Source organism: Rhinolophus sinicus, chromosome 12 (genome assembly GCF_057876585.1).
Source record: "Rhinolophus sinicus isolate RSI-liver-muscle chromosome 12, RSI-T2T, whole genome shotgun sequence".
Taxonomy (NCBI): Eukaryota; Metazoa; Chordata; class Mammalia; order Chiroptera; family Rhinolophidae; genus Rhinolophus; species Rhinolophus sinicus.
The window spans coordinates 28155036-28181811 of NC_142512.1; the positions used below are offsets into that span (position 1 = coordinate 28155036).

The following is a 26776-nucleotide window of genomic DNA, read 5'->3' on the forward strand; positions in this document are numbered from 1 at the left end:
GAGAGTTTATGTTTGTATGCGAGTGGGTCCTCTACCCTGGCAGGTCAGTTTATGCACCGTCCGCCAGCCTCACTATAGGTGCAGATCCGAAGGAGGGAGTTTCAGCCACTGATTACATTTTAAAAAATTCATCAATGGTACAGAATAATTCCGTGAAACGAAATCTTGAGGCGGTGGCTCCCGGGGCTGGCAGTGTTCCGCACGGTTCCTCGGGTCTGTGTTCCTTCCGAGGGCTCCTCTTGGAGCCCTGGGCCAGGCCCACACAAGTCCCCCTCCCTCCTACCCCTAGACCATCGAGAACATCAAGGTGGGCCTGCACGAGAAAGAGCTCTGGAAGAAGTTCCACGAGGCGGGCACGGAGATGATCATCACCAAGGCGGGCAGGTCAGCACTGGGAGATTTACGTGGGGGGGGGTGACGGGTGGGAGCAATGGGGATCACCAGGGCTTCTCTTAGCAGCACTCTCCGTCTCCAGCCTGGGGGCCACGGGAGTTCCCTCCGCCACTCTGGCCTTAGCCTCAGGTCTCGTCGTGGCTTCGAACTGGGTTTTGGAAGTCAGCAGGGGGCTACCCCAAAGGGAGCGCCCTGCACGGAAGGAGGAGAGGGCAGCGCTATGTAAATGAAATGCAAATAAGGATGGCGCTGCCGGAGGTCTCTGCTCTGGCACTTCTGGCCCTCTGGGCGGCTGCTTTGTCCTCCTCCTTTTGGGGACCTGCAGGGTTTCTCAGAACTGCATTGATTGGGGACCTGGAGATGCTCCTCAACAGATGGAGGAAGGGGACAGGACCACGTTTTCCTATTTCCATAATTTTTGGGGGGCAGAGTGAACCCCAAGTCTCTCATCCCCCTGGGCTGTTCCTCTGTTGCCAGCCCCCTCTTCCGCCGAGGGGAAGGCACCGCTGGGCTCTGTGTCTATGTTGTTTGGGGAGCAGCACTCTGGTGGCTGCCAGAAGGGATGATTTATAAAGTGGAAACATCTTTAAAATGTGCTGGTGTCTGTGGGAGAGAATCGGGAGGAGAGGAAGAGGCAGGCAGGGAGGGCATGATGGAGAGATGTGCCGGGGTGGGGAGTCTGGGGCGGGGCAGCAATGGCACTGAGAGCGGTTATCAGGTGAAGGGAGATTGTTGCAGCCAGAGAAGCTGGAAAGTTCAGGCTCAAGAACCCCGTCACCCACCCCACTCTGCTCCTCCACGTACTCACACTTGATTTTGATCCCTGGGGGACAGGTTAGGTGTGAAACTGTCCCTCTGCCTGGCTGTGGGACCATAACTGGGTTTTCTGAGGAATAAGATGGTGAAGCAGCAAGGGCCAGGGATCTGGAGTCAGACCGCAGGGGCTTCAGCTCCGGCTCTGCTACTTCAATCTGTGCAACCCTCAGGCAAGCTGCTCGGGGTCTCTGCCCCCTTCTCATCTCCATCTGTAAAATAATAGGTCCTTCTTCACACCGTTGTATGTGAAGCACTTAGCACAGCTCCTGGCAGATGTAAGCACATAATAAATGCTAGCTATAATATTAATATAATAAATGCTAGTAATATTAGTCATAGTTAGAGAAATGCCTGGCATCCACTCAGCATTTTTCCTTCTAGCTTTGAGAAAACTGCTTAGGGAATGGTGGGCTAGTCAAAGGAAACAAAAAGCTGGGGGTTTGCTGTGTGCCGTGTAGGGGTGCCGTGGTCTTTCCTGTCTGCTCACTGGCAGGCCTTGCAAGGTTTCCTTTGTTTTGTGGGGGTTTGGGGTCTGGGCACTGGGCTACCCTCAAGCCTAACTCAGGGTGGCAAGGCCACCCAGGGTCTCTATCAGGAGAGGGAGCAGGGGATTGTCAGGGTCTGAGTTTGCCACATTTTGGGGATGAGGAAGGAGGATGTTTTAAGGGGTCCTGACAGAGGGTGCCATATGGAGTGGTCACTGAGAACAGTGGGGGGCCAGGTGTCACAAGCTCTGCCTCTTCCTAGCTGAGAATTCCTGGGCAAGGCCCTCAACTTCCTGTGGCTCAGTGGTATTAGGTAAAACAGAGGTGGTGCCTGCACAGCTACCTACCATCCTTTTCCTGTTACTGTTTGAGACTCAAACCAGGGCTCCTGTGAGCAGTGCATGGTAAATTGTTGAGTGGATTACAGGTGTGAAGAGGGGAGGATGTACTTCATGTGACTGCTAAGGTAGATGGAAGGAAAGAAGAGAAAGATCCAAAAGTTACATTTTCAGGCAGCAGAAATAACCTTGTCTCTTAAAAATAAATGGCCAGAATGTTCTTTGGGCATGTCTGGCCTCTGCTGTTTTAAACAAAAGGCATTTGTGATTCTCCTCAGTGGGGTTTCTGCATCTGCTTGGGTCCTCCTCCCTCCCTCCCCCCAACACATATACACACACACACTTCCAGAGGTGACTGGCTTCAGGCAGACATTTGTGCCTGATCCTACTGGAGGCTTAGAGACGGGCCTCAGGGAATGAGGATAATTATTTAAAAATGGCTGTGATGATGCTCGCCAATTACGGAGTCATCACAGTCTTTCATTTCTCTGGCAGAAAGTTATCCTTGCACCACGTCTAGTCCTTCAGAACGTCACTAGCCTCGTCCCCCTCCCCCACAGTTCTCACAGACCCTTTCCCCCCTGCATAGCTGCCCACTGACTTCACAGACCACTTTCACTGCTCTGACCCCTGTGTACCCCCCCCCCACCCCCGGGGCAGCTTTGGGAGGCAGCTTGCTTCGCTTGGGTTTGGGGCTCTCACCTCCTGTCTAGCACTTGTCCTTGTTCTCTTCGTTGTGTCTCTACCAGCAGCCTTCCTAGGAAACTTCCATTTCTCAGCAGATGGCCTGGACCCTTCTCCTGAACCTTGACTCACAGATTCCTAGACTGTTAGAGCTGGAGGAGAACCGAGAGAACATAAACTTGACTCCAGAGAAGTGAAGGCCCTTGGCTGTTGTAGATAGAAGCAAGGTTAGGTTGCCAGGTCGACACAAGCCAAGCAGATGATATCTCACCCCCAGAACAATATCCCAACTTTGAGAAATTCCCTGGATTGCTTATTTATGGGTCCCCAGTTCAGTGTTTTGAACAGGATTGTTGCTCTGCCCTAGAGACCCTGGTAGGTTAGGGGCGTGATAATTGCTGTCTGGCTAAGCGAAGGGCTGGTCTTGGAGAAGGAGGGGCAGAATGTTCTCAAAGCATTTTGAGTTCTCAAGGCAGAAAGTTTGACTCCTTGGGTCACAAGCCTCTTGCCTTAAGCCCTTGAAGGTCCGAAAGCTGGAGTAGAAAATAGTCGCCTTCATTGGATAGTGGATTTGAATGCTCAACCAATTTGATCCGGTGAATAAAATGCCAACCACTGTGTGAGACATCAATTTCTGAATGCTCAACAACCCCTGATGTCAGGTGTAATACGGGGGCAGACTCCTCCCCAGCCAGTTTCTGTCCCTCTCAGGCCCCTACACCCAGAGGCTTTATGCTGTGGGTCGCAGAGATCAGACCCTGCTCTCTGCCTCCTCACATCTCTGCCAAGCTTGATACATGTGAGAAACTGCATTTTCTCCCAAACACAGATAAAAGTGAGCTCCACAAAAATTTAAATATAAACCTCCCCAAAAATGAAAATTTCCTAACTGTCTGACTGCTCTACTCCTAGGTCATGGCTGTGCCACCAGATAAATCTCCACTATCAGCCTTCAGAGCCTGTTGAGTTCAATGTTGCTTGTGTTAGTGACAGTGAATTTGCGTTTGAAAAATGAACTACCGATGAGAACTCCTGTTGAACCTGTATTGTTTGTTATTCTGAGGCAAGGATTTGGCCCAGCTTAATCCGGGGCTTCAAAGCCAATTGCCCTCACTCTGTATACAGAGCGTCAGAGCCCAGTGGCGTGGGTGATAAGAGAAGTAAGGGTTGAAGACACTGGGAAAGTGGGTTGGGGAGAGAGTGCTTTGATCTCTTTCTAAAGTATTTTCTGAAAGCAAAAGTCTATCAGAAGGAAGTGTCTTAAAAAAAAAATCTAAGAGAAGCAACTGACCTTCCAAAACAGCATCCATTTCACACACCCTCACTCCTGCCCCCCACCTCAGGGAAAATATTTCTTTAAAATGCTTTGAGTGAATTAGCCAACAGTGTGTGTGTGTGTGTGTGTGTGTGTGTGTGTGTGTGTGTGTGTGTAAAGTGGAAATAAATTACGTAGCTTTGTTACTGCTCTCAGAAATCATTTGGCTACAAAAGATTTGGTCTCAGCATAGGCAGCACTACCAACCCCCACTCTTGACCCCCCCCCCCCCATAACCACCCTGCCCCCAAACTCAGCCTTGGTTGCTGGGCGCTGGCCTCTTCCCAACATATCCAGAATTCTTCCTCCAGACCCTTAGACACTAGACACTAAGGGATAGAAAGACGGGTGGCGTTTTCTGTGGACCTCCCCCCACCTTTTGCCTGCAGCTATTCCTTTGACTCTGGGCTCCACTGTGTGTGCGTGCGCGTGTGTGTACACATATATAACTTTTAATGTCAATTTTATTGAAGTGGAACATTCCCTGCAGAAAAGTGAACAATTCTTAATTGTACAGCTCTACAGACTTTCACCAAGTGAACACACTGGTGTGACCACCTCCCAGGTAAAGAAACAGACCATTACCAGCGCTGGAACCCCCCTTGTGTGCCCTCCCAGTCATCACCACACCCCCCTCGGAACCCCTTTCCAAACTTCTCACCCTTTCAGTTTGGTTTTGCACCTACATTTGAGGGAAGGCATGTACAGTTGCTCGTGGGGTCCCCCTCCCCAGGAAGTCGGAGCTATGGTGGGTTTGGGGCTTGGGGGCACAGCTAGGTAGAGAGTATCTGGTGAGTCCCCTAGGTCCGTTATTCCTGGCCCTCTTGAGGGATGGGGGTGGGGGGGCGAGTAGGTCAGCGCCTTGAACTGGCGGCTCTCTGAGCCCAGCTGTAACTTGCGTGTCCCCTCTCAGCAGCGAGTTTGTATTTACGGGTTTGCTGCCAAACTCAAAATGCCCCGAAACCCTTGCTCTGCGCCCCGCAAGCCTCCCACACCGAGAAATGTCCATGGCAGCTTATCTTAGCAGTTCATTCTAAAACCATTTCCGAGTATGAAGTAGATAAAGCCTCCAGCCCCGCACCCTTTCAGAGCCTGTTTCATGATCAGAGGAGAAACCCCGGGCTTTCATCTCCTCCCCGGGCCGGCGGGACAGGCGGCTTGTTTATTCCCCCAGAGGAGCCGTTTCCGTGTGTGCCAGGGAGCACCCCATCTGCCTGGCGGTCCATGAGCCCGAGGGGGGCGGAGAACTAGGAGAGCGCGCAGAGGGCGCCACGGGCTTAGAGAGAAGGCTCGCGGGACACGTGGAAAGGGTGCCTCGGGGGCGCGCCAGAGGGTGGGGAGAGGGCTGGCGGCATGAGGCGCTGGGGGGCCGCAGGGTGTCTGGGACGGGCAAGCCAGGGCTTACAGCAGCGCTGGTGACAGGCTGCTCAGTCATTACCTCCCTTCTGGCCTTCCCTCTCCCTCCCTGGAAATGGTGTTCATTTCCACCAGACCGTGTTGGTTTTCAGGTACATTTTATGTCCTAAATCACGGAAACAGTTCACATCTCCATGGATTCATCTGTTTCCGTAGAGAGGACGGCGACAGTGCAGGGTGAGACTAGAGAAGTCACAGCTCCCAGACTCAGCCTGGCCTCCGCGGCTTGAGTCATGGCCACCTGGTGAGCATGCCCAGTCTCTGGCCATCTCTGGAACAAGGGGCAGATGCCCTCAGCTTGGTCAGGAGCCCATGGAGTGGGTAGAGTGTGTGCGTCCCTCTCACACTTAGCTTTTTCTCCACACAGGGCAGCCCTTCATCCTTCTGGAGCCTTCTAGGTGGGGAAATGGTTGTGCCCAGGGTCCCCAGAGACTGGGGTGCCCAGAAGCCGTCACCAAACTGGACCCTGGCAGAGACAGGGGTTGGAGGTGGGAGTGGGGAGATATCTGTTTCCATGAAGGCAATGGAGCTCACTGAGCCCCAGAGGCCCAGCCTTTTGAGGACTTTTGAACTCCCCATTCAGACCAGATATCCTGGCCTCCCTCCCTGTTTCTAAGGGCTGCTGCTTTGGGAAGAGGCAAATTGGTGGGCAGGGAGGCAGAGTCTAAGAGACAACTCCTTCCCTGCCCCAACTCCTGCAAGACCTCCTGGAGGCTATTATCAGTCAGGAATCTGGTCTACAGTCAGTTTCTAGGAGAAGCCAAATCATAAGACCTCAGCTCCATGCCTTGGGGTGCTGAGCACAGGCTCTTTACTGGCCTCCTAAAAAGCACTTGGTCCACGCCAGCCTGGCCTCCTGAGCTGCTGAGACGAAGTAGAATGGGGTGTGGAAGGGGAAGGACAGGGCCCCTTACCTCCTCTCAGCCTGGGTTATGAAGACGGTTGAAGTGGCCGTGAGCCATATTCTTCCGGCCCCCTGCGTGGACACTGGCCTGGGGGGAAGCCATTTCTGCCCTCTGCTGTTGCCATCTGGAGTGATTACAGGAGACACAGGCTAAGTGCAGGGCACTGCGACCAGGCCAGCTCAAGCACCGACAGGGCTGCCCCATTTTGTGGCTGTTTCTGTAACAGTTACAAAATGGTGGCCTGGAAGGGACAGGATTTTTGGCCTTCCCCCAGGGAGGGGGGAGGTGAGGCAGCTGCTGCCTTCCCTCCCTTCAGCTTTAGGCCCACCAGGGGAGAGGCTGGGCCAGGAAAGAGGGTGGTGCAGGCTCCAGCTGTGCCCTCAGGCCAGGCAGGGGGGCTGGTAAGCAGGAGGCAGGGTTGGGTTCCTGAGCCCTGTCACTTCCCCCATTCCAGGAGAGGGGGTGGGGTGGACATTTGAAAATGCTTTCAATTGACATCTGAGACAAATTCTTCCACACGGTTTATAAGTCCCTAGACTTACAGCTAGAACTTCCCCCCTCCCTCCAGGCACGCACACATGCACACATGCGCACTCTACCGTGTACTCAATCATACGTGCTTGTGCAAACACATGGTCACACACCTCCCACATCCCTAGCCCACTGCAGGGCTCTCACCCGCCTTTCCTCCAACAAGAGAGAGGGGGCACAGACTGAGCTGGGCTGGGCTGGGGAATGGAACCCTCACCCTCAGGGGCCTGGCCTGGGCTGGCTCGAGGGTCTGCCAGCTTGTGGAAGCCTTGATCCTTTCAGGAAGCCCTGCCCTGTCCAGGTAAGCTGGTACCTTTGTTGACAAAACGGGGTATGCCAATCATCTGCTGGAGTGTCTAGGACAGCTGCTCTTGAGGGTCCCTGTACTGTCTCTCAGCTTCGTTAGAGCTTTCCCACAGTGGACAGGTTGGGCACTCTTCCAACTCAGGGGACTTGGTTCGGGATGCCCATAGTGTCTTCAGTTAGGTCTGGATCCTGCCTCTCTCCTGGGGATGCCTTTGTGGGAGCACATCTAGGAGGGAGTGGGGAAGTCCAGTGTCAGGGATCTGGTGACCAGGGGAGGGAGCTGTGCCTCTGCAGGTATGTGTACATGCTGTTGGGTGAGTGTATGTGCTGAAGTGTCTGGGGAAGCCCTTCTCTAGAATGTTCTCTGAGCCTCAGGGTCCTGGACAGTCTCAGCATGGCTTGTAGGGACTGGAAACTTTCTGTCTTTTGGTGAATCCATTTTCATAGAGGTAGGTCATCCCATTGGTTTGTCGAGAGAGGAGTGCAGTGGGGGTCAGTAGTAATAGTCATAAATGGACTCATTTAATTCACACAGCAACCTATGAGATAGGTAGCAATATCTGCATTTTAGAGATAAGGAAACCCAGTCACAGAGAGATCCAAGGGAGTTGCCCAAGGCCTCCCAGCTTGTCAGTGGTGGGGGCAAGCTGTGAGCGGGGTGGTTCTAGAACCCATGCTGTTCTCTGCAAGGCTCCTGAACTGACTTTCCCTGATACCCAGTTAGTGTGAGCATGCCCATGAGAGGTGTTCATTCACAGGGATAACCACCTCTGCTAAACACACCCAAGGAATCCAAAGACCTGGCAGCACTCCTGTTTCCTGCTAGCTGGTTTGAGGCCTGAGGGTTTTCACAGACATGACGCAGAGGAGATATCTCATTGATTACTGAAGCAGCTGACAGGGACTTCCAGATCTTCTGCTCCCTGTAATGGCACCCCAGAACTTTAGTTGTGTGTGGACTGGCAAAGGATGGGAGGTAAATTAAGGCAGACAGGATGGTATCAAAATCCTCTCTCACAATCTTAACCACGGTCTCTGTGCTTTAGCTGCTCACAGCCACTTGGCCTAAATCTTTGGGGGTCATGCGGGAGGGGGGATTGAGTTTGGGAAACTGTATAAACCCTCCTCCTAGACACACAGACTGACAGCTGCAGGGGCTCTGACAGAGCGGCCAATGTAGCCCTCTCCTTGTGTAGGTGGAGGCTGAGGCCAGAGAAGGAAATGACTTAACACAAGGTCACACAGCTCTGACCACTCCTCCGCCTCACCCCTTGGCTTCCCCCAGGAGGATGTTCCCCAGCTACAAGGTAAAGGTCACAGGCATGAACCCCAAGACCAAATACATCCTGCTGATTGACATTGTCCCTGCGGATGACCACCGCTACAAGTTCTGTGACAACAAATGGTAAGAACCTGGGACCCTCCCAGCACCTGCATTCCCTTCACTGCTCTCTCCACTCCCCACACCCATTGCCACCTGATATTTGGTCCAGGGCCTCACCAGTTAATCCAAGTGATTGCCCAGAGGCTGCAGGGTCAGCAAATGTCTGCACCGCTCCTGCAGGCGGGGCTGGGGCTAAACATGAGCTGTAGTGTTTGGTGAATTTCAAGGGTCTGTGCTCTCCCCACAGCCATGGACAAACAGGATTAGTGACTGTGGTATGGGGTGACAGATGAACCCCAATCCTGGGAGGATTTAGGCTCTGGCAGTGCGGCACCAGGGAGGAGGATGGGAGCCGTTTCCTTGGGGGTACCTGGTCTGTGGCACCTCTCTTCTGTTTCTCCATTCACTTCCGCTTTGCCTGTATGCAGAGCCCTCCCTCGTACGCTGTGTGTCCACCATCCAGAGTGGGCCGCTGCCTGGTGGTTGGGTGATGGGACCCTTTGACAAAGGGCTGGGGAAAACAGGCCGGTTGAGGGCACAACCAAACTGGGGCTGGGTAAATGGACACTGGGCTCCTTTCCCTGAGGCCACATCCTCAGTGTCCTGCCTGCCTAGGACAGCACTCAAGGAGAGAGAGGGCCTGAATGAACCTGTAGTCCCTGGACGTGGGCTCCGGGGGGAGGTGGTGGTGTAGGGCTGGCAGAGTCTGGACTGAGGATGCAGGATTTGGTGGCCAGGTCCCGCCAAGGGCCATGTTTCTATTTCTTCTCTGTCTGGGCTGGATTAGCACTCAGAGCAGGCTCTGGCTGAGGGGACAGCTACCAATTATTTTTTTAGGGGTGGCAAGCATTGTTTTGGGGATAAGAAATTTGAAAGTTGTCTAGGTCCTCTGAGAAGCTGCCTTCAAAGAATAAAATTTATAACATTTAAAAAATATAACACACACAGAAGTGCTGCCTAAATCTCCCCCACAATGTATTTGTGGTTAGCCCCATTCCTTCAAGTAAATAATCACATTTCTCTGTAGTCTCTTTTTCTCTTTCTCTCATCTGTCCCAAAGTCACTGCTGCTCCCAAAGTCCTAAATTGTCAGTGTGATAGGAGGGACCAGCAGCGGATTTTTTCCTTAGGTTGATGGGGATTTGCTTTACTCTCAAAGGGGACGGGGAATCTCGGCTTCCCCAGATCCTATGGTTATCAACTGCTACGGCTCCATCTGCTCTGTTCGCAGGATGGTGGCAGGGAAGGCTGAGCCTGCCATGCCAGGAAGGCTCTATGTCCACCCGGATTCTCCTGCCACTGGGGCCCACTGGATGCGGCAGCTGGTTTCCTTCCAGAAGCTGAAGCTGACAAACAATCACCTGGACCCTTTTGGCCATGTAAGAACGGGACTGCCTGGCCTTGTGGGCCAGTCCTGGGGCAGTGTTGTGGGTGGGCAGGTTGGGTGGGATGGGGATCTGGGGAATCCACTCTTGGGATCCAGCTCCAGGCTTTGGCACTTGCCAGGCCCGTTTGTAGAAAGAGCCCAGGTGGAGTCTGGTCCCCACAGCTTGCATCCTTCCCCAAGCACTTACTGGCTGGGGAACTTTGGGCAAGTGTCTTAGCCTTTTGGAGCCTTAGTTTCCTGGTCTAGAAAATGGAGATGATCATATGTACCTTTCACGGTTTGAGAATTAAATGAGAGAATGTGCATGAAGCACCTTGCTTATAGGAGGCTCTAAATACATGGCAACTGTGCCAACAAAGACGACGACGATGGGTCACATCTCTCAGTTTCAGTTTCCCCAGATATAGCCTTGCTGGAGCATAAGACAAGTAAACTTTCTCGAGAAAGACTCATGATGAGTTCTGAGGCCTCTCTTTGGCATGTCCGCCGGCCTGGCGTGGCAGCCACTTGCCCTCTGGAAGGGTAGGCTTTGTTCTGGCTCCGGTCAGCTCCTTCCTGGCCCTGCCTGGGACCTGGCTCTCACAAGAGAGATTCTGAAGCCTCAGGGATGCCGCTGCTAACACCTCGTCCCGGCTGCTGAAGCTTATTCTTTTCCCATCTGGCCCTGGCGTGCCCACAGAAAGCTTTTTATGTGGAAATTTTTAGCTCAAGTGTGCGGGGCGAAGCGAAGTCTGGGGACCTGGTGTTATCTGCCAGGGCACAGGCCCTTCCTCTCTAGGCTGCCCATGGTTTCCCTGGAAGGACTGCGTGGGGGTGGCGGGCCATGGATGCCGTAGAGGCTCCTAGATGCAGTTACCCAGGCTGCACACATAGCACTCGGGGTGTGGGTGGTGGTGGGAGAAACAAGGGTGAGGGGTGTGCAGGTGTGTGCCTCTTTTATGCCTCAGTTCTATTTCTGGGGACCTGCGTGCAAAACAGAATTCTGTGAATCATAGTTCTGCTTGGAAAATGCCAACAATGCTTCATTTCTGATTGACTGATATGTAACTAGCAAGCAGCTCTTGGTTCTAATTTTCTCAGACCTTGTTCAGTTCTATTCTGACTCATTGGTCATCTATAACCAAACAAGTAGGAGAATGCTGAATTAACATAATGAACTCCTGACTTATCCGTTTTGCAAGCAGCACAGGTTTTCCCATGCAGTCTGGCAGATGCTGTTGGGTGTGTGGCAGAGACGTGCCCGTGTGCACAATGGCATGTACTTGTGCGACCCCAACCTGTCACGGGGGCAGAGACAAGCCACCGGGAAGGGTCAACGAAGCCCCCACCTCCCAGTGCACAGGGCCTTTTAACTGAGGGGAGAAGTGCCCCCCAGGTCTTCCTGGGCACCATCCTGGCCAAGACTTTGCTTCCCGTCGGCTCCTCTCTGTCCTCCTCTGCTTGGCCAGGCTGTTGCACCAGCCTCGGAAGGTTGGTGAGGGCTTCTGTGCCGGGAGGCAGGGAACCTAGCTAACAGGCAGGCCTCTGCCCACAACTGCATGCAGACCCCATGGGACAGACCCCTGGGATGAGCACAGAGCTTGGCAGGAGCTGAATCTTTGGGTGAGTGGCTAGAAGTGCCCAGGAATCAAAGCTCTGGTGAGAATTTTGGATGCATAGCTTGCCATCACGGTTCCAAGCTGCCGGGATGCCTCAGAGGACTCTTCCGCCTCCCTGACCCTCTGTAGAAAGTGGCAGAGGAGGGAGTCAAGTGCCTGAAAAGCTGGGCTTTTCAGGAGTGGGAGAGAGACCTCGCCTTGGTAGCCTAACAGTAGGTTTTCCCAGCCTGGCTTGCCTCTTTGGAGGCTCTACTGGGGTCCATTAGGGGTTTGCACTAACCCTGCATATAGTCTTGGGTCTGGGCCAGTGGGGCTATTTGATGATCTCATGATTGGGGTGCCTCTGGCTACATTCGCCATTCCTGCCTGGGGTTCACCTCTTCTCGGCAATAGGGATACTCCCCATACTAACTCAGCTTTCTTCCCAGAGGCTTCGATGCAGAGCATCTTACTTCTCCCCCTACCCCACATTTACCCAGCACGTGTGCAATTATTGTTTACAACACCCCTGGTGGGGTGGCAGGGCTCAGGGAGGTGATGATCTCAGGAGCTGGGGAGCAGTGCTCGGACCCATGCCTTCTGATTTCAGTTCCAGCACTCTTTTGGCTTCTCTTCCAGTCTTTCTGTACCCAGGGCTTGAGCTGTCACATCTTCAGCTATTTGGAGCGTCAGTGGAGAGGGAGCAACCTTTGACCGTGTGGGCAAGGGCTGTGGAGAGTGAGCTAATTTCCTAGACATTTCAGAGCAAAATGACCCATTGGGACCTTGGCTTTCTGCTCTTTGGCCTGTGCACATGGGAATGGTGAGCTCTCTCCAAGTCACCTTTCTTGGCTTCTCAGTGCAGGAGCCTGGGAAACTGCCATCTCGCACTATGAACTTGCCCCAAACAAGCCTTTCCTTGTGCACAACTCACCTCTACACTTTCAATTTTCTCCAAGAGCTTCCAAACCTCAAGTAACTTTCTCCAGCCAGATGGACTTTGGACTTTCCCTTTGGGTCTCAGTCACCGCATCTCAGGGACTTTAGTAGCTGCCTCCTATTTGCAGCCTTCCCCTCGCTGTGAGTCTGCGAAAGACGTCTGCTCTTGAGGGGTAGCAGGTTCAGGGCATGGCCCGGTGGGCAGCAGGGACAGAGAAGATCAGGGGGCTAGGGCAGGACTGAGCTGCCTTCTTACAGCCCCAGTTCAGCTCCAGTTCTCTGGGTCTGCTGGCTACGGAGGCGGTGTGCCCATCCTCCCCTCCTCCTTGCCACCCCGACAGCATCCATCCTGCAGGGTCCTCTGCCAGAAAAGACGAGCTGCTTCCGGAAGTTGAGGAGCACCTCACTGAGGCCAGGCTTGTGTCCTGCGGCAAGATGTGGAGATGGCTGGAGCGCAGGTCTTACTTTTCTGGTGTCTCAGGACTCCCAGGTTGCTGAGGAGGAAGGTCCGGTTATGACCTCTGACATAGTGAATCTGTTCCAGAGGCTGAGTTCGCCCAGGGCTGGGGGTGTGGGCTGTAGCTCCTTGACCACTATGTGACAGGTACATTGTCCCCTCAAGGTACTACTTCCTCCTCTGGCCACCCAGTTAGTTACTCCTGAGCCTTGGGACTCAAGCTCCAATGCTACTTCTTCAGGGTGACAGTTCAGGGTCCCCATTATAGGCTCTCAGAGCTTCATGTACCTTTCCGTCCCAGTACTTACCACAAGTACAATTTTATATTTACTTGTCAAATTTCTTTTTGACTAGGAAATGCATTCACATGGTCTAAAAATAAACCAATGAATAAACAAAAATGTCTACCATGAGATGTCTCTCTCCATGAGTTTCCCATCCACCTAGTTTCTTCCAACCCCGGCCACAGGTAACCGATGTTACTAATTCTTTGCAGCATTTCTTTGGGCATATGCAAGCAGAATCTCGAATCCCTCCTTTAAGACACAAAAGGTAGCATACTATAAACACTTTTTGCACCTTGCTTTGTCAACCTAGTATATCATGGGATCATTCCATTGATGTAGAATGTCCTCATTCCTTTTTTCACAGCTGCATAGCATTTCATTGCATGATTGTTCCATAAATTATGGAGCCAGCCCTTATTGAAGGAATTAGATTTTTTCCTATATTGCTCTTTCGATTAAGCTCATGCATATGTCATTTTATACTTCGGCCAAATATATCTGTGCGGGGAAATGCCTGTTCAGAGGTTATTTGGGTTTGTCATTTGTAATTCTGTCCTCCACTGAAGTTCCACTAATGGATAATCCCACCATCCCTGTAAGCTCCCCAACACCGTGGGAGAGAAGTTTTGGATTTTTGCCAGTCTGATGGGTGAAATGTAGATATCAATTTTAGTTTTAATTTGCATTTCCTTTATTATGAATAAGGTTAAGCATCTTTTTTATATATATTTCCTCTTTCCGTGAACTACTATCCATATCCTTTGCTTGTTTTTATCTTAGATTTTTGATCACTTATTAATTCTAAGAGCTTTTATAAATTAGGAAGATTTAGCTCTTATCTGTGATGAGTTGCTCATATGTTTTCCCAGTTTCTCATTTGTCTTTGGATTTTGTCTACAGTGGTATTCCTACACAGAAGTTTTTGATTGAATGTATTGGTCTTTTCCTTACAGATTCTGCGTTTTGACTAATTGAAAGCTTTCATCCACTCCTTACTTATAAGAGAATTTTCTTCTGTTTTCTTTTAGTATGTTATGGATTTATTTTTACATCTAAGCCATTGATTCTTCTAGAATTTATTCTGGCATTTGATATGAGGTGTGAATCCAACTTTTTTATTTCTTTTTCTAGAAAGCTAGCCAGTTGTCCCAACACCAGTAAATTGACTAGTCATTTTTCCTCCCTGGTTTAGGAAACCTTATTTCTGTATACTAAATCCCCAATCGAATTTGTGTCTGTTTATGTGCCAGCGCCTTAATTGCAGAGACTTTACAATAGGTTTTAGTGCCTGGCAGGGCTGGTCTCCCCCATAGCTCTTCTTCAGTTTTCTTGGCTGGACTTGTATATTTTTTCATATGAACTTTAGAATAAGCTTACAGTGTTGAGAAATAAACTTATTTTTATTTTAATGAAATTGATTGGGGTAACATTGGTTAATGACATTATGTAAATTTCAGGCGTATGACTTTATAATACACCACCTGTCTAGTCGATTTTGTGCTCACCACCCGAAGTCTAGTCTCCTCCTGTCACCATATATTTGACCCCTTTGTCCTCCCACCACTCCCCTTCCCTGCATTTTTATTAGAATCACTATAAATGATCAATTTACTTAGGGAGATTGACAGCAAAGCCTTTCTCTTTGTTGATGTCTGCTTTTTGTCCTCCAAAAGTGTATTCAAGTTTTCTCCCTAAGGTCCCACACATTTCTTGTTCAGTATTTCATCTTGTCTGTTACTATTATAAATGCAGTCTTTCTTTCACTACATTTTCTCACCACTTACTTTGGCTCAATTTTGGATTACCGTGTGACTTCCCCACCACTAGATAGGAAACCATGAGGTTTTTAATCCCCAGATGCCCTAGTGCCTGGTACTGCATCTGGCAGAATAGCGGGTGCTGGGAAGCAGTACGTGAATGAGTGGACTCGCCGAAGGGGGTGATATTTAGACAGAGAAGGCACTTCCTCCACCAGGGACTGGCGTCTCCCCAAAGCTTATGCTGTTAACTTGCCAGTGGGGACCCAGAGCCATTGATCGCCCTCTTTCCCTCTTTTTCTCCTGTTTGCTGAGCCCTGACCATGTGCCAAGTCCTTGCTGGTGGCTTTGGGAGATACAGATGCCCCACACAACTTCAGATCAAGCCCGGCCCTTACCAGCCAGGTACGGGTACGAGCTCAGGCTTGGAGACTAGTACCAGTTCTGACTCTGCCTCCCAGCAGCTGTCTGAGGTCGGGCAAATGCCTTCACCTCTCTGAGCCTCAGTCCCTTGTTGATTAAAATGGGGCTAATAACAATGCCTACTTTCAAGGGATGTTGTAAAGATTAATTATAGAAAGTGTGTGGAGTGCTCAGCACAGGGCCTGGCACATAGGATATGCTCAGTAAACGGCTGTTACTGCTGTGGCTGTGAGCCAAGCCAAGAATGTTTCTGGGGCCCTGGGTTATTGTCCTGGAAGTGATTCCCAACCTCAAGAGTTGACCCTTGAACAATATAGTTTGAATCGCATAGGTCAATTGAAAAAAAAAAATCCATGGATAAGCAGATCTGCGCAGTTCAAAGCGTGTTGTTCAAGGGTCCACTGCAATTACTGAGCTTGTTGTTGAGGGCAGCGTGTACTCTCTCGAAGGCCATCTGGAACCTTCTCAGGATTCTGTCTCCAACCAGCTGTATGTCCTTGGGCAGGTCACATTCCCACTGCAGGCCCACTATTCCTCATCTGTAGAACTGGGAGGTTGGACTAGAATCATCTCTACAGTCTGCCCCTCCTTGCCCGAATGCTCTGTGTTTCTAACGGAGATGAATCTGGGCCTCACTGGCCAAGCACACTTTGGTGATCTCTTGAGGAGATGGATGTTTGGCGCTATCGCAATTGTTAAAATAGAACAGGCTTCTGAGTTGTAGCCAGAATATAATGAATCCCATTTCTATAAAACGATGATGATGACGAGACCAGTCATGTAGTGGGGTTTGTTGACGTGGCTGGCCCATTTGGCCCAATATCCTCTGCAACAAATATAAATGTGAGACTCTGGCAAAGTAGTTTAATGTGACGCCTGAGGAACTTCCGAGTAAAGCCAGGTGTGTGAGTCACTGAGTTGGTTTCATAGTCTCCCTGGCTGATGGGACTGAGGCTCCAATTTCTATTTGTGTTGGTTCAACGGGTGGGACTTTCTTCCAGATGGAGGCTTCACTTTACAGACGGGGACCCTAATGACTGGAGGGGAAGAGCTTGCTCAAGGCTTGCAGCTGGTGAGCAGATAGCCATAGAAGCTTCTGGGCCCTTCTTCACTTCTCTGTGGCTGGGACTGTATGCCTCTAGTGGCTCCTACCTACCCCTGCCAGTCTGGCAGTTTCTTTCTTCCCAGGTTTCCCTGCCAGGCTGTCTGGTTCCCTTCCCTAGAAGGTGTGTTTGACAATTGAGGATTTTGTCTTATGGGAGAAAGAGTTTGGCCTTTATCCCAAGGGGCAAGAGGGAACCATCAAAGGTGGTATTATGAATATAAGACATTTATTGAGCCCTAAATACTGGCAGGAGTGGTGGTGGTGGGGGACGTGGGAGGCAAGAGGAGGAAATACAAAGGGCTCTGCTCTCAAGCAATGTAGGGTCTTCCTGGAGGAGCCATAAGGGTCGAAGCAGGAGACTGACCTGATCGGATGTGTAGCAGGTGAGAAGGAGAAGAAGTGGATGGAGACAGGGAGGAGGCTGTCCTCAAAGCCAGCGAGAGACAGCGAGGCTGCACAGTGGGAACGGAGAGGCTTTTGTTTTACAGATGGAGTCATAGGACTTAGTCACTGACTGGACCTGGAGCTGGGTGACAGTGAGGAGAAGGGGAGGTGATGACACTCAGGGCTCTGGCTGGACTATTACAGCCTGTGAATGGTGGCAGAGGAGCAGGGTGGGTGCCGCTGTTGGTCCTAAGGTGTCCTGAAGGGAGAGCACAGCCTCACTGTGAGGTGCCTGTGGCATCTGCTGAGGGTTCTGTGGGCCCATTGTCTGTGTTCTCCCCAGAGCCCCCACCTTAGGAGAGCCAGAGTGACCAGGGGCTGGGCCTGCATGCTGGGGAGCTGGAGCATGTGAGTGTTCACACCAAGATTGTCTATGCACATGTTTGATCACTATTTTTGACATGGAAAATGTCTTAGAGGTTATCCTGTCTCTAGTGAGAAAGGAGAGATGAGAGGAGGAGACAGTGTTTGTGGTCACAGCCCAGGTCTTCCCACTCCTGCAAACCATCCTTGCACTTATTGTTCTTGTTTTGGGGTAAAGGAGCCTGGAGATACAAAAGGAATAAAACACATGGCCCCTTTTCTTGAGGAGCTTATAGTTTAACTGAAGAGACAAGAAGAAATAGGAAGTCACTAGGAAGCCACACCACAGCCAAGTAGACCATGCGCGGGAAGTCTCAGAACTGGGAGTATAGAGCAGGTCCTGGTAATCTGGGAAGGCTTCCTGGAAGAGTTGGGCCTTGAGGTGACAGGCCTAGAAGGTGAGAGAGAATGGGAAAGGAAGATACAAACAGCAGCGGGAACTACATGTGCAAAGGTGCAGAGGTAGGAATCTGGAGATTCCTGGAGGCATCTAGGCTACTTCCCAGGTATTCAGTTGCTGGGTATTCTGGGAACTTAGGGTTTTTTTTTGTTTGTTTGTTTTTTGACTCCTGGAGTTTGGGGGAATAGTGCAGGGTGACAGAGTCACCTAAAGGGACTGGGAGGTGTTTCCCAAGACCTAGCTCCTTTCCCTAGGGAACACTTCCCAGCCTCCTGGAAAGGGAAGTCCATTGAGGGACCCCCGCATACCCCCACCACTGCAGGACCTGAGTCCTGCTCAGTTTTCTGTCTGGTGGGCCCCCAGTTGGGCAATGGGTCCCCAGCTGCAGGACCTGGTTTGGGGTGTGGGAAGCTCTGTACTTGCCCCAAGAGAGTCCAGAGGCTTGTCACTGAGGGCTAAGGGGAAGTGCCAGTGCAGAAGGCAGAAAAGCTAGTTCCTGCTGGATGGTGCTACCCAGCCAAACCCAGGAGCCCAGGGAAGGCCAGAGCCCACAGCCTAGCTCTTGGCCCACCCACTTCTACAGCTGAACCTGTGCTCTGGGCTCTCCCTGTCCCCAGGGTATGATAAGAATGGTGTTTTCTAAGGCTTCTGCCCAGGCTTGGCATGGAAGAGCCTGGCTCTGGCCCTTCTCTTGGCATTCTGGTCATGCAAGGGTTAAATCTTTCAGTAGCTTCAGCACCAGGCCTGGTCCCTGGGAGCCAGCAGGGCCAGCCCAAGGAAGGGGCACTCCCAGAAGGAGAGAAAGGAAAGGCGCTCAGAGGGGACAGGACCTGAAGGTGAGTGTAGCCCAGCCAGGGCAGGAGCCAAAGGGTTAACAGAGGCAGCAGTGCTGATAAAATGCCCCAAATTCCTGGTCCTGCCTCCAATGGGGAGGGAGTCTGGCAAATGTCAACGATAAAAAAATACATTTTAATGGCACATGATGCAGCCGCTACTGTGGGGCGCAGCCAAATGAAGCAGGTTTGGAGCAGCAACTGCTGTGTGTTACTCCAGGGGCCCCAGGGCCACGCCTCCTGGGCTCCTTCCTAAGTTTTGCCCATCAGGGTAACCCACCTCCCCAGCCCTAGGCATCCTCAAGGGCCCCTGGGTGCCCCAGGCCTCCGGCCTTCTCTGGCATTATTTTAGGAACTTCTCTCCTACCGTGGTACTCCAGCCAGTGATGGAGTTTCCGTTCAGGCTGTGAGCTGCCTCAGGCAGGTCTCAGGGAAGGAGGCACCTGGGTCTCCTCGCATACCTGCAGCAGGCCTCTGTGAATGTTGAGAAACACGGGAATAAATGAGTGACTGAATGACAAAGAATGCAACGTTTTCTTCAGCTTCTCTTCCTCCCCCATTCCGCGAACTCCTGGGCTATGAAGCGGCTTTTTTATGCTTACAAATGTGAGAGGAGAGGGCTCAATGCCCACAGCGGGCATTTGTAGGGAAGGCTAGTGGCAGGTAAGTGGTGGGGAGGAGGTGAACAGGGGGAGAAGAGGCAGGAGAGGAGAGGGAGAAGCAAGGGGAAGAGTCAGTCTGGAGGGGAAATCCTGAGGGAGGTAAGTTATGTATTATGATCCCATTTTGCAAATATGAAAACTGAGGCTCAGAGATGTTCAGTGACTTGCCTGAGGCCAGACAGTGAGTCAGTGGTGCTCTGGACCTCCGCCTACAACTCAGAATTCCACCGGCTATACTGTGCAGAGTTCACCCGGGGGGGCTTTAAACTGTTAAGTTCTCCATTACCACCGTGAAACAATCTGTGACATCAGGGAGATCCTGGGAACTGGTGTTATAGCTGGAGCAGAGAGGCTAAGAAGGGACTATGGGGGCTGAGTTTGGGGGCCGGGGGCCTGGTGCTTTACACGGGAATTTTAGGACATTTCTGGGCTCAGGCCCTGGAGCCTGGGCTTTTAGGAGATGAAAGCCAGCCCAGGGCCAAGGACCAGAGTGTGTGGACCTGGAACTCAGAATGAGACCCTTCTCTTCCAGATCATTCTCAACTCCATGCACAAGTACCAGCCACGGCTACACATCGTGAAGGCTGATGAGAACAATGCTTTTGGCTCCAAAAACACAGCCTTCTGCACCCACGTGTTCCCAGAGACCTCCTTCATCTCTGTGACCTCCTACCAGAATCACAAGGTACAGCTGCAGTCCCTGCAGCCCCCACCACTGACACCACAGCCAGGAAGTGAAGCTTCAGAGGCAGCAGGCAATGAGGCAGGCCCAGTGCAGGGACCCCAGAACCTGCAGTGTCCCTCAGAGCAACGAGACATCTCATCATGAGCAGGAAAGGAGACCAGCCTCCTAAATCTCTGGCGCAGAGTAATCACGGTCTCTGTTTTGGGGACTGGACAAAGTTGGTGACTGTAAAAACGGGGCGAATGGAACTGGCCCTGTGGCTTGAGTGTTAGGCCCTTTTGTCTATATTCTTCCTCTCCCTAGTAGGATTCAAAAGTTGGATTCTGGGCCTGCAGATAGAGGGGGAGGGAATGGGGAGAGGAGCCCTGGGGTACCGTCAGCTTTGTGGGAGCACCTCAGACTGAACCATCTGGAGGTGGTGGTCAGAGGGGGTGTTCCGGCTGCTTCCCACCCCACTACTCCCCTCCCCAGCCCAACCAAACTGCCTTTGGATCCCTGCCTGTCTGTCGTGGCCCCTGCTACCCTTTTCAGGGAGCTTTCCGCACTGTGCACATTGGAACTGTTGAAGTGGATGGGGGTCAGTGAGGAAGGGCCACAGGCCGCGGCAGATTTCAGGCAGAAGAGTGACAGAGTTGGATTTGCATTTAGAACACTCACTTAGAACCTGATGTGGCAACTGTACTGGGCAGGGGTGGCACGGACAGGAAGCGGCTACAGGCACCCAGGGGAGAAGAATGAGGAACTGAGCACAGTGAGAGCAGGAGACAAAATTGGAGGGTCTGCAGCAAGTAGAATGGCTAAGAGCCAGTGACTAGCCAGGTGTGAAAGGTGAGGCCCAGGAGGACCCAGCCCGACTCCTGGTGGGGACCTCGGGCTGTGTGTGCAACTTCCCCAGACCCTGCTATGAGTTGTGAATGTGCCTGGGGGTGGGGGCGGAGGGCCAGAGGCCAGCCCAGTCCTCTCCCCCAGCGACTCTATGGTATGTCCTCTCTTGACAGATCACACAGCTGAAAATTGAGAACAACCCTTTCGCCAAGGGATTCCGGGGCAGTGACGACAGTGACTTGCGTGTGGCACGGCTGCAGAGGTGGGGCCACTCTGGCCGGGGGTGGGGTGGGCAGAGCGGGCTTAGGCACGTGGACTCAGTAACCCTCAAAGTATCTTCACTCTTTTCCCGTCTCCCTCTGACTATCCTCCCCACCGCTCCAGCAAAGAATATCCCGTGATCTCCAAAAGCATCATGAGGCAGAGGCTAGTCTCCACCCAGCTCTCGGCCAAGCCCGACGTCAGCCCCTTGCATGGCGCCCACCAAGCCCTCCAGCATTACCAGTACGAGAATGGGGCTCACATGCAGTTTGCTGCGGCTGAGCCACAGGAGATTCCCCTCAACACCTTCCCAGCCCAGAGGGATTCAAGCCTCTTCTATCACTGCCTGAAAAGACGAGGTAGCTCTCTCCTGGTCTAGAAGCCCTAGATGGTCAGAGGAGGGAGAACAGGGGTGAAGCGCTCCTCACAAACCCTCCCCACAAAATGAGCATACATGGATGCACGCCAGTGCACACACACACACACACACACACACACACACACACACACACACACCTGGCTACTTGTGTGGCCTGGGAGAGGAAGCCTGAAGGGTTAGTGACTGTGGCCAGCTCAGTGCAGGGGTGTTGCTTCTTGCTTTACATGCAGCCTTCAGCATTCTCACAGACAGTGTGTGGCCTCGGTGTCCCCAGCCATTGGCACCCACCCCAGTTCCAGGTCTTACCTTGCAGCCACTGCTTTGAGAAACTTCACGGGTGACACACAACAGACAATCAGCTGAGCTCTGCCTCGAAGTGTGGGAGAAGGCTGAGTGTCACACTGCAGAGATTTTTGGATTGGGCTGCCATTTATCAAAGCAACCTCAATCCTAAAATAAGGATAACCTAGAGTTATGCTTGTGGGCTCTCCACCTCATCACACCAGGATCTGCAAAGGCTTCCTGAGAGTGGCAACGAGCTATGCTGGATGTGGGTTGGGGGCCAGGACAGCAGGCAGCAGAACTGTCTGTGCTGGCTTCTTGGTGAAGGAGAGGAGCCCTGAGCTGGGAACCAGGACAGCTGTGCTCTGGCACCAGGGCTTGATATCTCCATCTATAGAGCAGGGCTGGTTAGTGTTAGGACACCAGAAGACTTTCCAGGGTCACTGAAATTCCCTTGGGAATGAGTTTGGGGACTTTTGCTTGCAATCCAGAATGTTCTCTCGGCCTAGTTCCTAGGGACCAGCGAGGCAGAGCTCGGAGTATTCCCTATACCAGTCTTACCAAGGACTGGTACCCCCTATACCAGAACTAACTACCGAGACCAGGGGTTGGCAAACTGTGGTCCTTGGACCACATTGGGCCTGCTGCCTGTTTTCGTTTCAGACTGTGAGCCATACAGAATGGTTTTTACATTTTTTTTTAATAGGTGAAAAAGTAAAAAGAAGATTATTATATGATATGTGAACATTATATGAAATTCAAATTTTAGTACCCATAAATAAAGTTTTCTTGGAACACAGCCATACATATGTATTTACCTATTGTCTATGGCTGCTTTCATGTGCTGACAGCAGAGTGGAGGATAGTAAGTCCTCCCTGAACGTCATTGATAGGTTCTGTGACTTCAAGCAAAGCTATGTGTAATTAAACAAATGGAGGCTAATTGATATAAACAAGAGTTAGGTTCCTACAGCATATTTCTCATTAGAAAAACCTCACCAAACTTCTAAACGAAGACCCCAAACACTTTGATATTAAACATATGAAAAATGTGAGCTATACGTATATTTAAGAGAGATAAATAAAAACAAGTAAGATAATTCTTTTCTAACCCACTTATTCTAGTTCAAGGTCAAGATGGCTAGAGCCTATCCCTGCATCTCAGGGCACAAGGTGGGAACCCACCCAGGACAGGATTCCCTCTCTCCGCTGGGCACACTCACACACACCCCACACTCACTCAGACCGGGGCAGTTAGACACGCCAGTTCCCCTAAGGTGCACATCTTTGGAATGAGGGAGGAGACTGGAGAACTCAGAGAAAACCCACGCAGACATGGGGAGAACGTGCAAACTCCACCCAGACAGTTCCCTCAGCCAGGAATCAATTTTTTTCCTCATCAACGTTATAATGAAATGATATCGAATGAAACAACGTTATTGAAGGACCTGCTATAGGTGCAACAGATACCATATGGCCCACAAAGCCTGAAGTATTTACTATCTGGCCCTTTACAGAAAAAGTTGGCTCACTCCTGACCTAGAGCGACTGGGCCACTTTCCCAATTCAAGAGCGTAGTGCTCTTGAGAGAAAGGAGGAATCTGGAGAGAAGACGGAGAGGAGGGATGAGTGAGGGATGAATGAGAGAGTGTGGTGAGAGGGGCAAGTACTCCTCGTGGAGGAAGATGCCTCCACACGGGGCAGATGGGAGAGGTGAGTGCAGGCCTTCAGGCTGGGCCCACTCCTCCAGGCCACCTGCCGTGTGTACCCACAGCTCCCAGAATGAATCCCCAGAGAAAATGGGAAGGAGGGAGGCCAATGTAAGCCACTGGACATGTGTTCTTAAGTTTGGTGAGTGGGCTGCTGCCCACGTCCTGGGGCCTGGGCCATCCCTGGATCTCAGGGGAAAGGTGTGCACTCATGGTTGAGGAGGTTGAGAGACACACATACATGGTTTGGGGCAGCTGAGGTTATCTTTCCCCAAACAGAGTATCACTTTGGGCTGAAATGTACAAGTCATCTTATACTTACTAGCAGCTCCATGTTTTAATTTTATGAACACCATTATGTTGGAAATATGTATAATAACAACTTGATGGGACTTCTTTGAACATATATAGGGTTTACTTCCTCTTCTAAAAGCAACAGGAATGTGGCTGCAAGTAGCTTTGGCTGGCGAAGGCCTTCCTGGGAGCTGAGGATTGAGGCAGAAGCACTGTGGCTTTCATTTTCTGGCTAATTCAGACAGATGTGGCCTCTGGGCCCGCTTTGGCCTGGCAATTGTCTCCACTTTCCTTGGCTAGGGTGGGCCTAGCCTAAGAATGCCAGCACACATTAAGGCCTCTTACCGTCCCCAAGAGTCAGGGTGGCAAAGGATCAAAGCTGTATGCCTCCTGGCTAAACACATCACTCAATGTCCTGTGATGTAGTGTCTCCTGAGGCCTGTGAACAAGGTCCATAATCTTTCCATTTCTTGGCTGCTGCTACCTTGTAAAAGCTGTGGCTGATTAAAATGGTTTTGGGAGTGTCATGGCAACATGGGGCAAGGGTGGCCCTGAATGACAAAGGTAGGCTGTCCTGGCACTAGGCAGGGGTGTTCTGTCCCTGGGCTGGTGGCAATGGCTCTCCCTGAAGGTTTCTTTGTCTTCCAGCAGACAGTGTCCGCCACCTGGACTTACCCTGCAAGCGACCCTACCTGGAAGCTCCCTCTGCAGTGGGGGAGGATCACTATTTCCGTTCTCCCCCTCCCTACGACCAACAGATGCTGAGCCCCTCCTACTGCAATGAGGTAACCCCAAGAGAAGCCTGTATGTACTCAGGTTCGGGGCCCGAGATTGCCGGGGTGTCTGGGGTGGACGACTTGCCCCCGCCCCCACTGAGCTGTAACATGTGGACGTCAGTCTCGCCGTACACGAGCTACAGCGTTCAGACAATGGAGACTGTGCCTTACCAGTCCTTCCCCACACACTTCACCGCCACCACTATGATGCCTCGGCTGCCTACTCTCTCTGCTCAGAGCTCCCAGCCACCAGGAAACACCCACTTCAGTGTCTACAATCAGCTCTCACAGTCTCAGGTCCGAGAGCGGGGGCCCACCACCTCCTTCTCGAGGGAGCGTGGCCTCCCCGCAGTGTGTGAGAGGAAGCCGCCCTCTCCACACCTGAATGCTGCCAATGAGTTCCTCTACTCTCAAAGCTTCTCCTTGTCCCGGGAAGCTTCCTTACAGTATCATTCAGGAATGGGGACTGTGGAGAACTGGACTGACGGATGACTCCCATGTCTCCTGGACAGCCCCAGGACCATGTTAACCCAGTATTAACCTCTGTGGGTGGCCCGCACTACCAAGAAACACAGGAAGGTATTTTAAAGGGTGGGGTGTGTGCATGTGTGTGTGTGTATGTGCGTGTGTTTGGAAAGCTTCTGTCTTCTGACATGCAACTGAGGCCATGACAAGGAAACAAACAATTATCTAAGTAATGATTTTGGCTGTAGGACCCAGGTCCATTGGTATCTGACATCTCCTGACATGCTCGTGGGTGGGATGGGAGTGGAGAGTTCATGTGAGTTATTTAGAGATTTTTATAATATAATATTGATTTACTCAGGGGCCAGGTGGTGAGGTCTCTCCCACTGGGAAAGTTGGGGGAAGAGTCTCTCGCTGGGGTGGGAGGCTCTATGTGCATCTTAGAGTTCCTGGCCTTCTATTTGCAAGGGGAGCAGAGAACCTTGTTTTGGGAGCTGGAGGCCACTCTTTTGGCTTCTGGAGATTCTGTGAGACTACCTGAGAGGTGGACTCAGCTAAGCAAAGTGTGCTCTGAGAGTGGAGCTGCCTGCTCAGTGAATGGCCTGGAAATTGATCCCTGGAGCTCTGAGGGCTGACTTTCAGAGAGAGTCACATACTATGTGTCATCTGATGGGTATTTAAAAAAAAATTTTTTTTTTCCTTCAAGAGGAGGGAGAAATGCAACCAATAGCATCATTCAGGTTTTCTTATAACGTACAAAACCCTTCCCTCTTGGTCCCCGACATACAAGCTCTCACTCTCTCTATTGTGTAAGACTCCGTCTCTCAGGCACCATCTGTATCCCACGCCTGCCCTGCAATTATGAAATACACTTACCTGGCACCGTCCCCAGGAGACTGTATTGGAGCTGCTGCCAGGCAGTCCAGAGCCTGTTCTGCTCCCAGAAATTTCTTGTCTCTGGAACAAGAAAGCCCAACAGAAATAAAAATGAGAATTGAGAAAACAGCCATTTCTTCCAGTAGATTCAGCCAGGGTGCTCGAGGAGCAAGGAGAATTCTTCTCCAGTGAGGTGTTTCTCATAGTCGTCAGCCCAGCTTTTTAGCATTGAACGTCACCAGACCATCCATGGGGCTGGTGTGAACTCTGTAATCAAATGTGGGAAATCACTAAACTCTTTGCATGCTGAATAGTTATTTATATATTATATAAATAAGTAAGTAAGTAAATAAATAAATATCTATCTATCGATCTCACGAATGCAGGCCACATGTCAAATTCAAGCTTTGCTTTTTTACAAAGGAATAAACCTAATAAAGTGAAACGTTGGAGGGGGTATTTGGAAAGACATCTATTTAAATTTTATTACACATTTGATGTTAAAAACTAAGAATGGTTTAGAAAAACATATAAATAAATAAATAAATATATAAATATAAATAAATAAATAAATATATATATATAAACACACACACACTACAGATTAAACTTTATTAGAAGACACGGTAGCTAACGGGATGTGGAACTTCAAGTGTTTTGTTATATAGCATGGACGTTTTATTTTACATATCGGAACATAAAGCCATTTTACAACTGTGAAGTGTGTGGGTGCTGTTTACTACTGACTTGTCATTTCTTGGCTCAGCGATGGTCTCTGCCTTCCTCCCGCTTGTATTTTTTTTCTCAAGGGCCAGGTGGAGCCCTCAGTGCTTCTTAGTGTCTGTACCAAGGAGCCTCTGAGCTTAGAGAATAGTGATTTGATACCATGGGAGCAACTGGACATTTGATTTCATGCTACTCCCCAGAGAATAGGTCTGGATTCCGGGGCTCACAAAGACCCCAGAAGGGCAGGGTAGGCAGTACATGAGAATCTGCTGCCTTTTAGTTGTCAACACAC

General features: G+C 51.1%; 1 protein-coding gene across 9 annotated transcripts in view; it reads left to right on the forward strand.

Annotated features, from left to right (window-relative positions):
* The window catches only part of TBX4 (T-box transcription factor 4), a 32176-nt gene extending 5831 nt beyond the window's left edge, over window positions 1-26345 (forward strand). For 7 of the 9 annotated variants that reach the window (XM_074319847.2, XM_088802107.1, XM_019732625.3 and 4 more), the window contains exons 3-9: window positions 290-384; window positions 8475-8594; window positions 9804-9951; window positions 19739-19891; window positions 20890-20978; window positions 21101-21336; window positions 24290-26345. In XM_074319847.2, the coding sequence (XP_074175948.1) occupies window positions 290-384; window positions 8475-8594; window positions 9804-9951; window positions 19739-19891; window positions 20890-20978; window positions 21101-21336; window positions 24290-24909 (1461 nt within the window). In that variant the 3' untranslated portion in view covers window positions 24910-26345. Of the gene's footprint in view, window positions 1-289; window positions 385-6807; window positions 7185-8474; window positions 8595-9803; window positions 9952-19738; window positions 19892-20889; window positions 20979-21100; window positions 21337-24289 lie in introns of those variants that run through there. The other 2 variants (XM_019732624.3, XM_088802108.1) reach the window with 2 other exon arrangements.
* The last annotated feature ends 431 nt before the right edge of the window (window positions 26346-26776 follow it).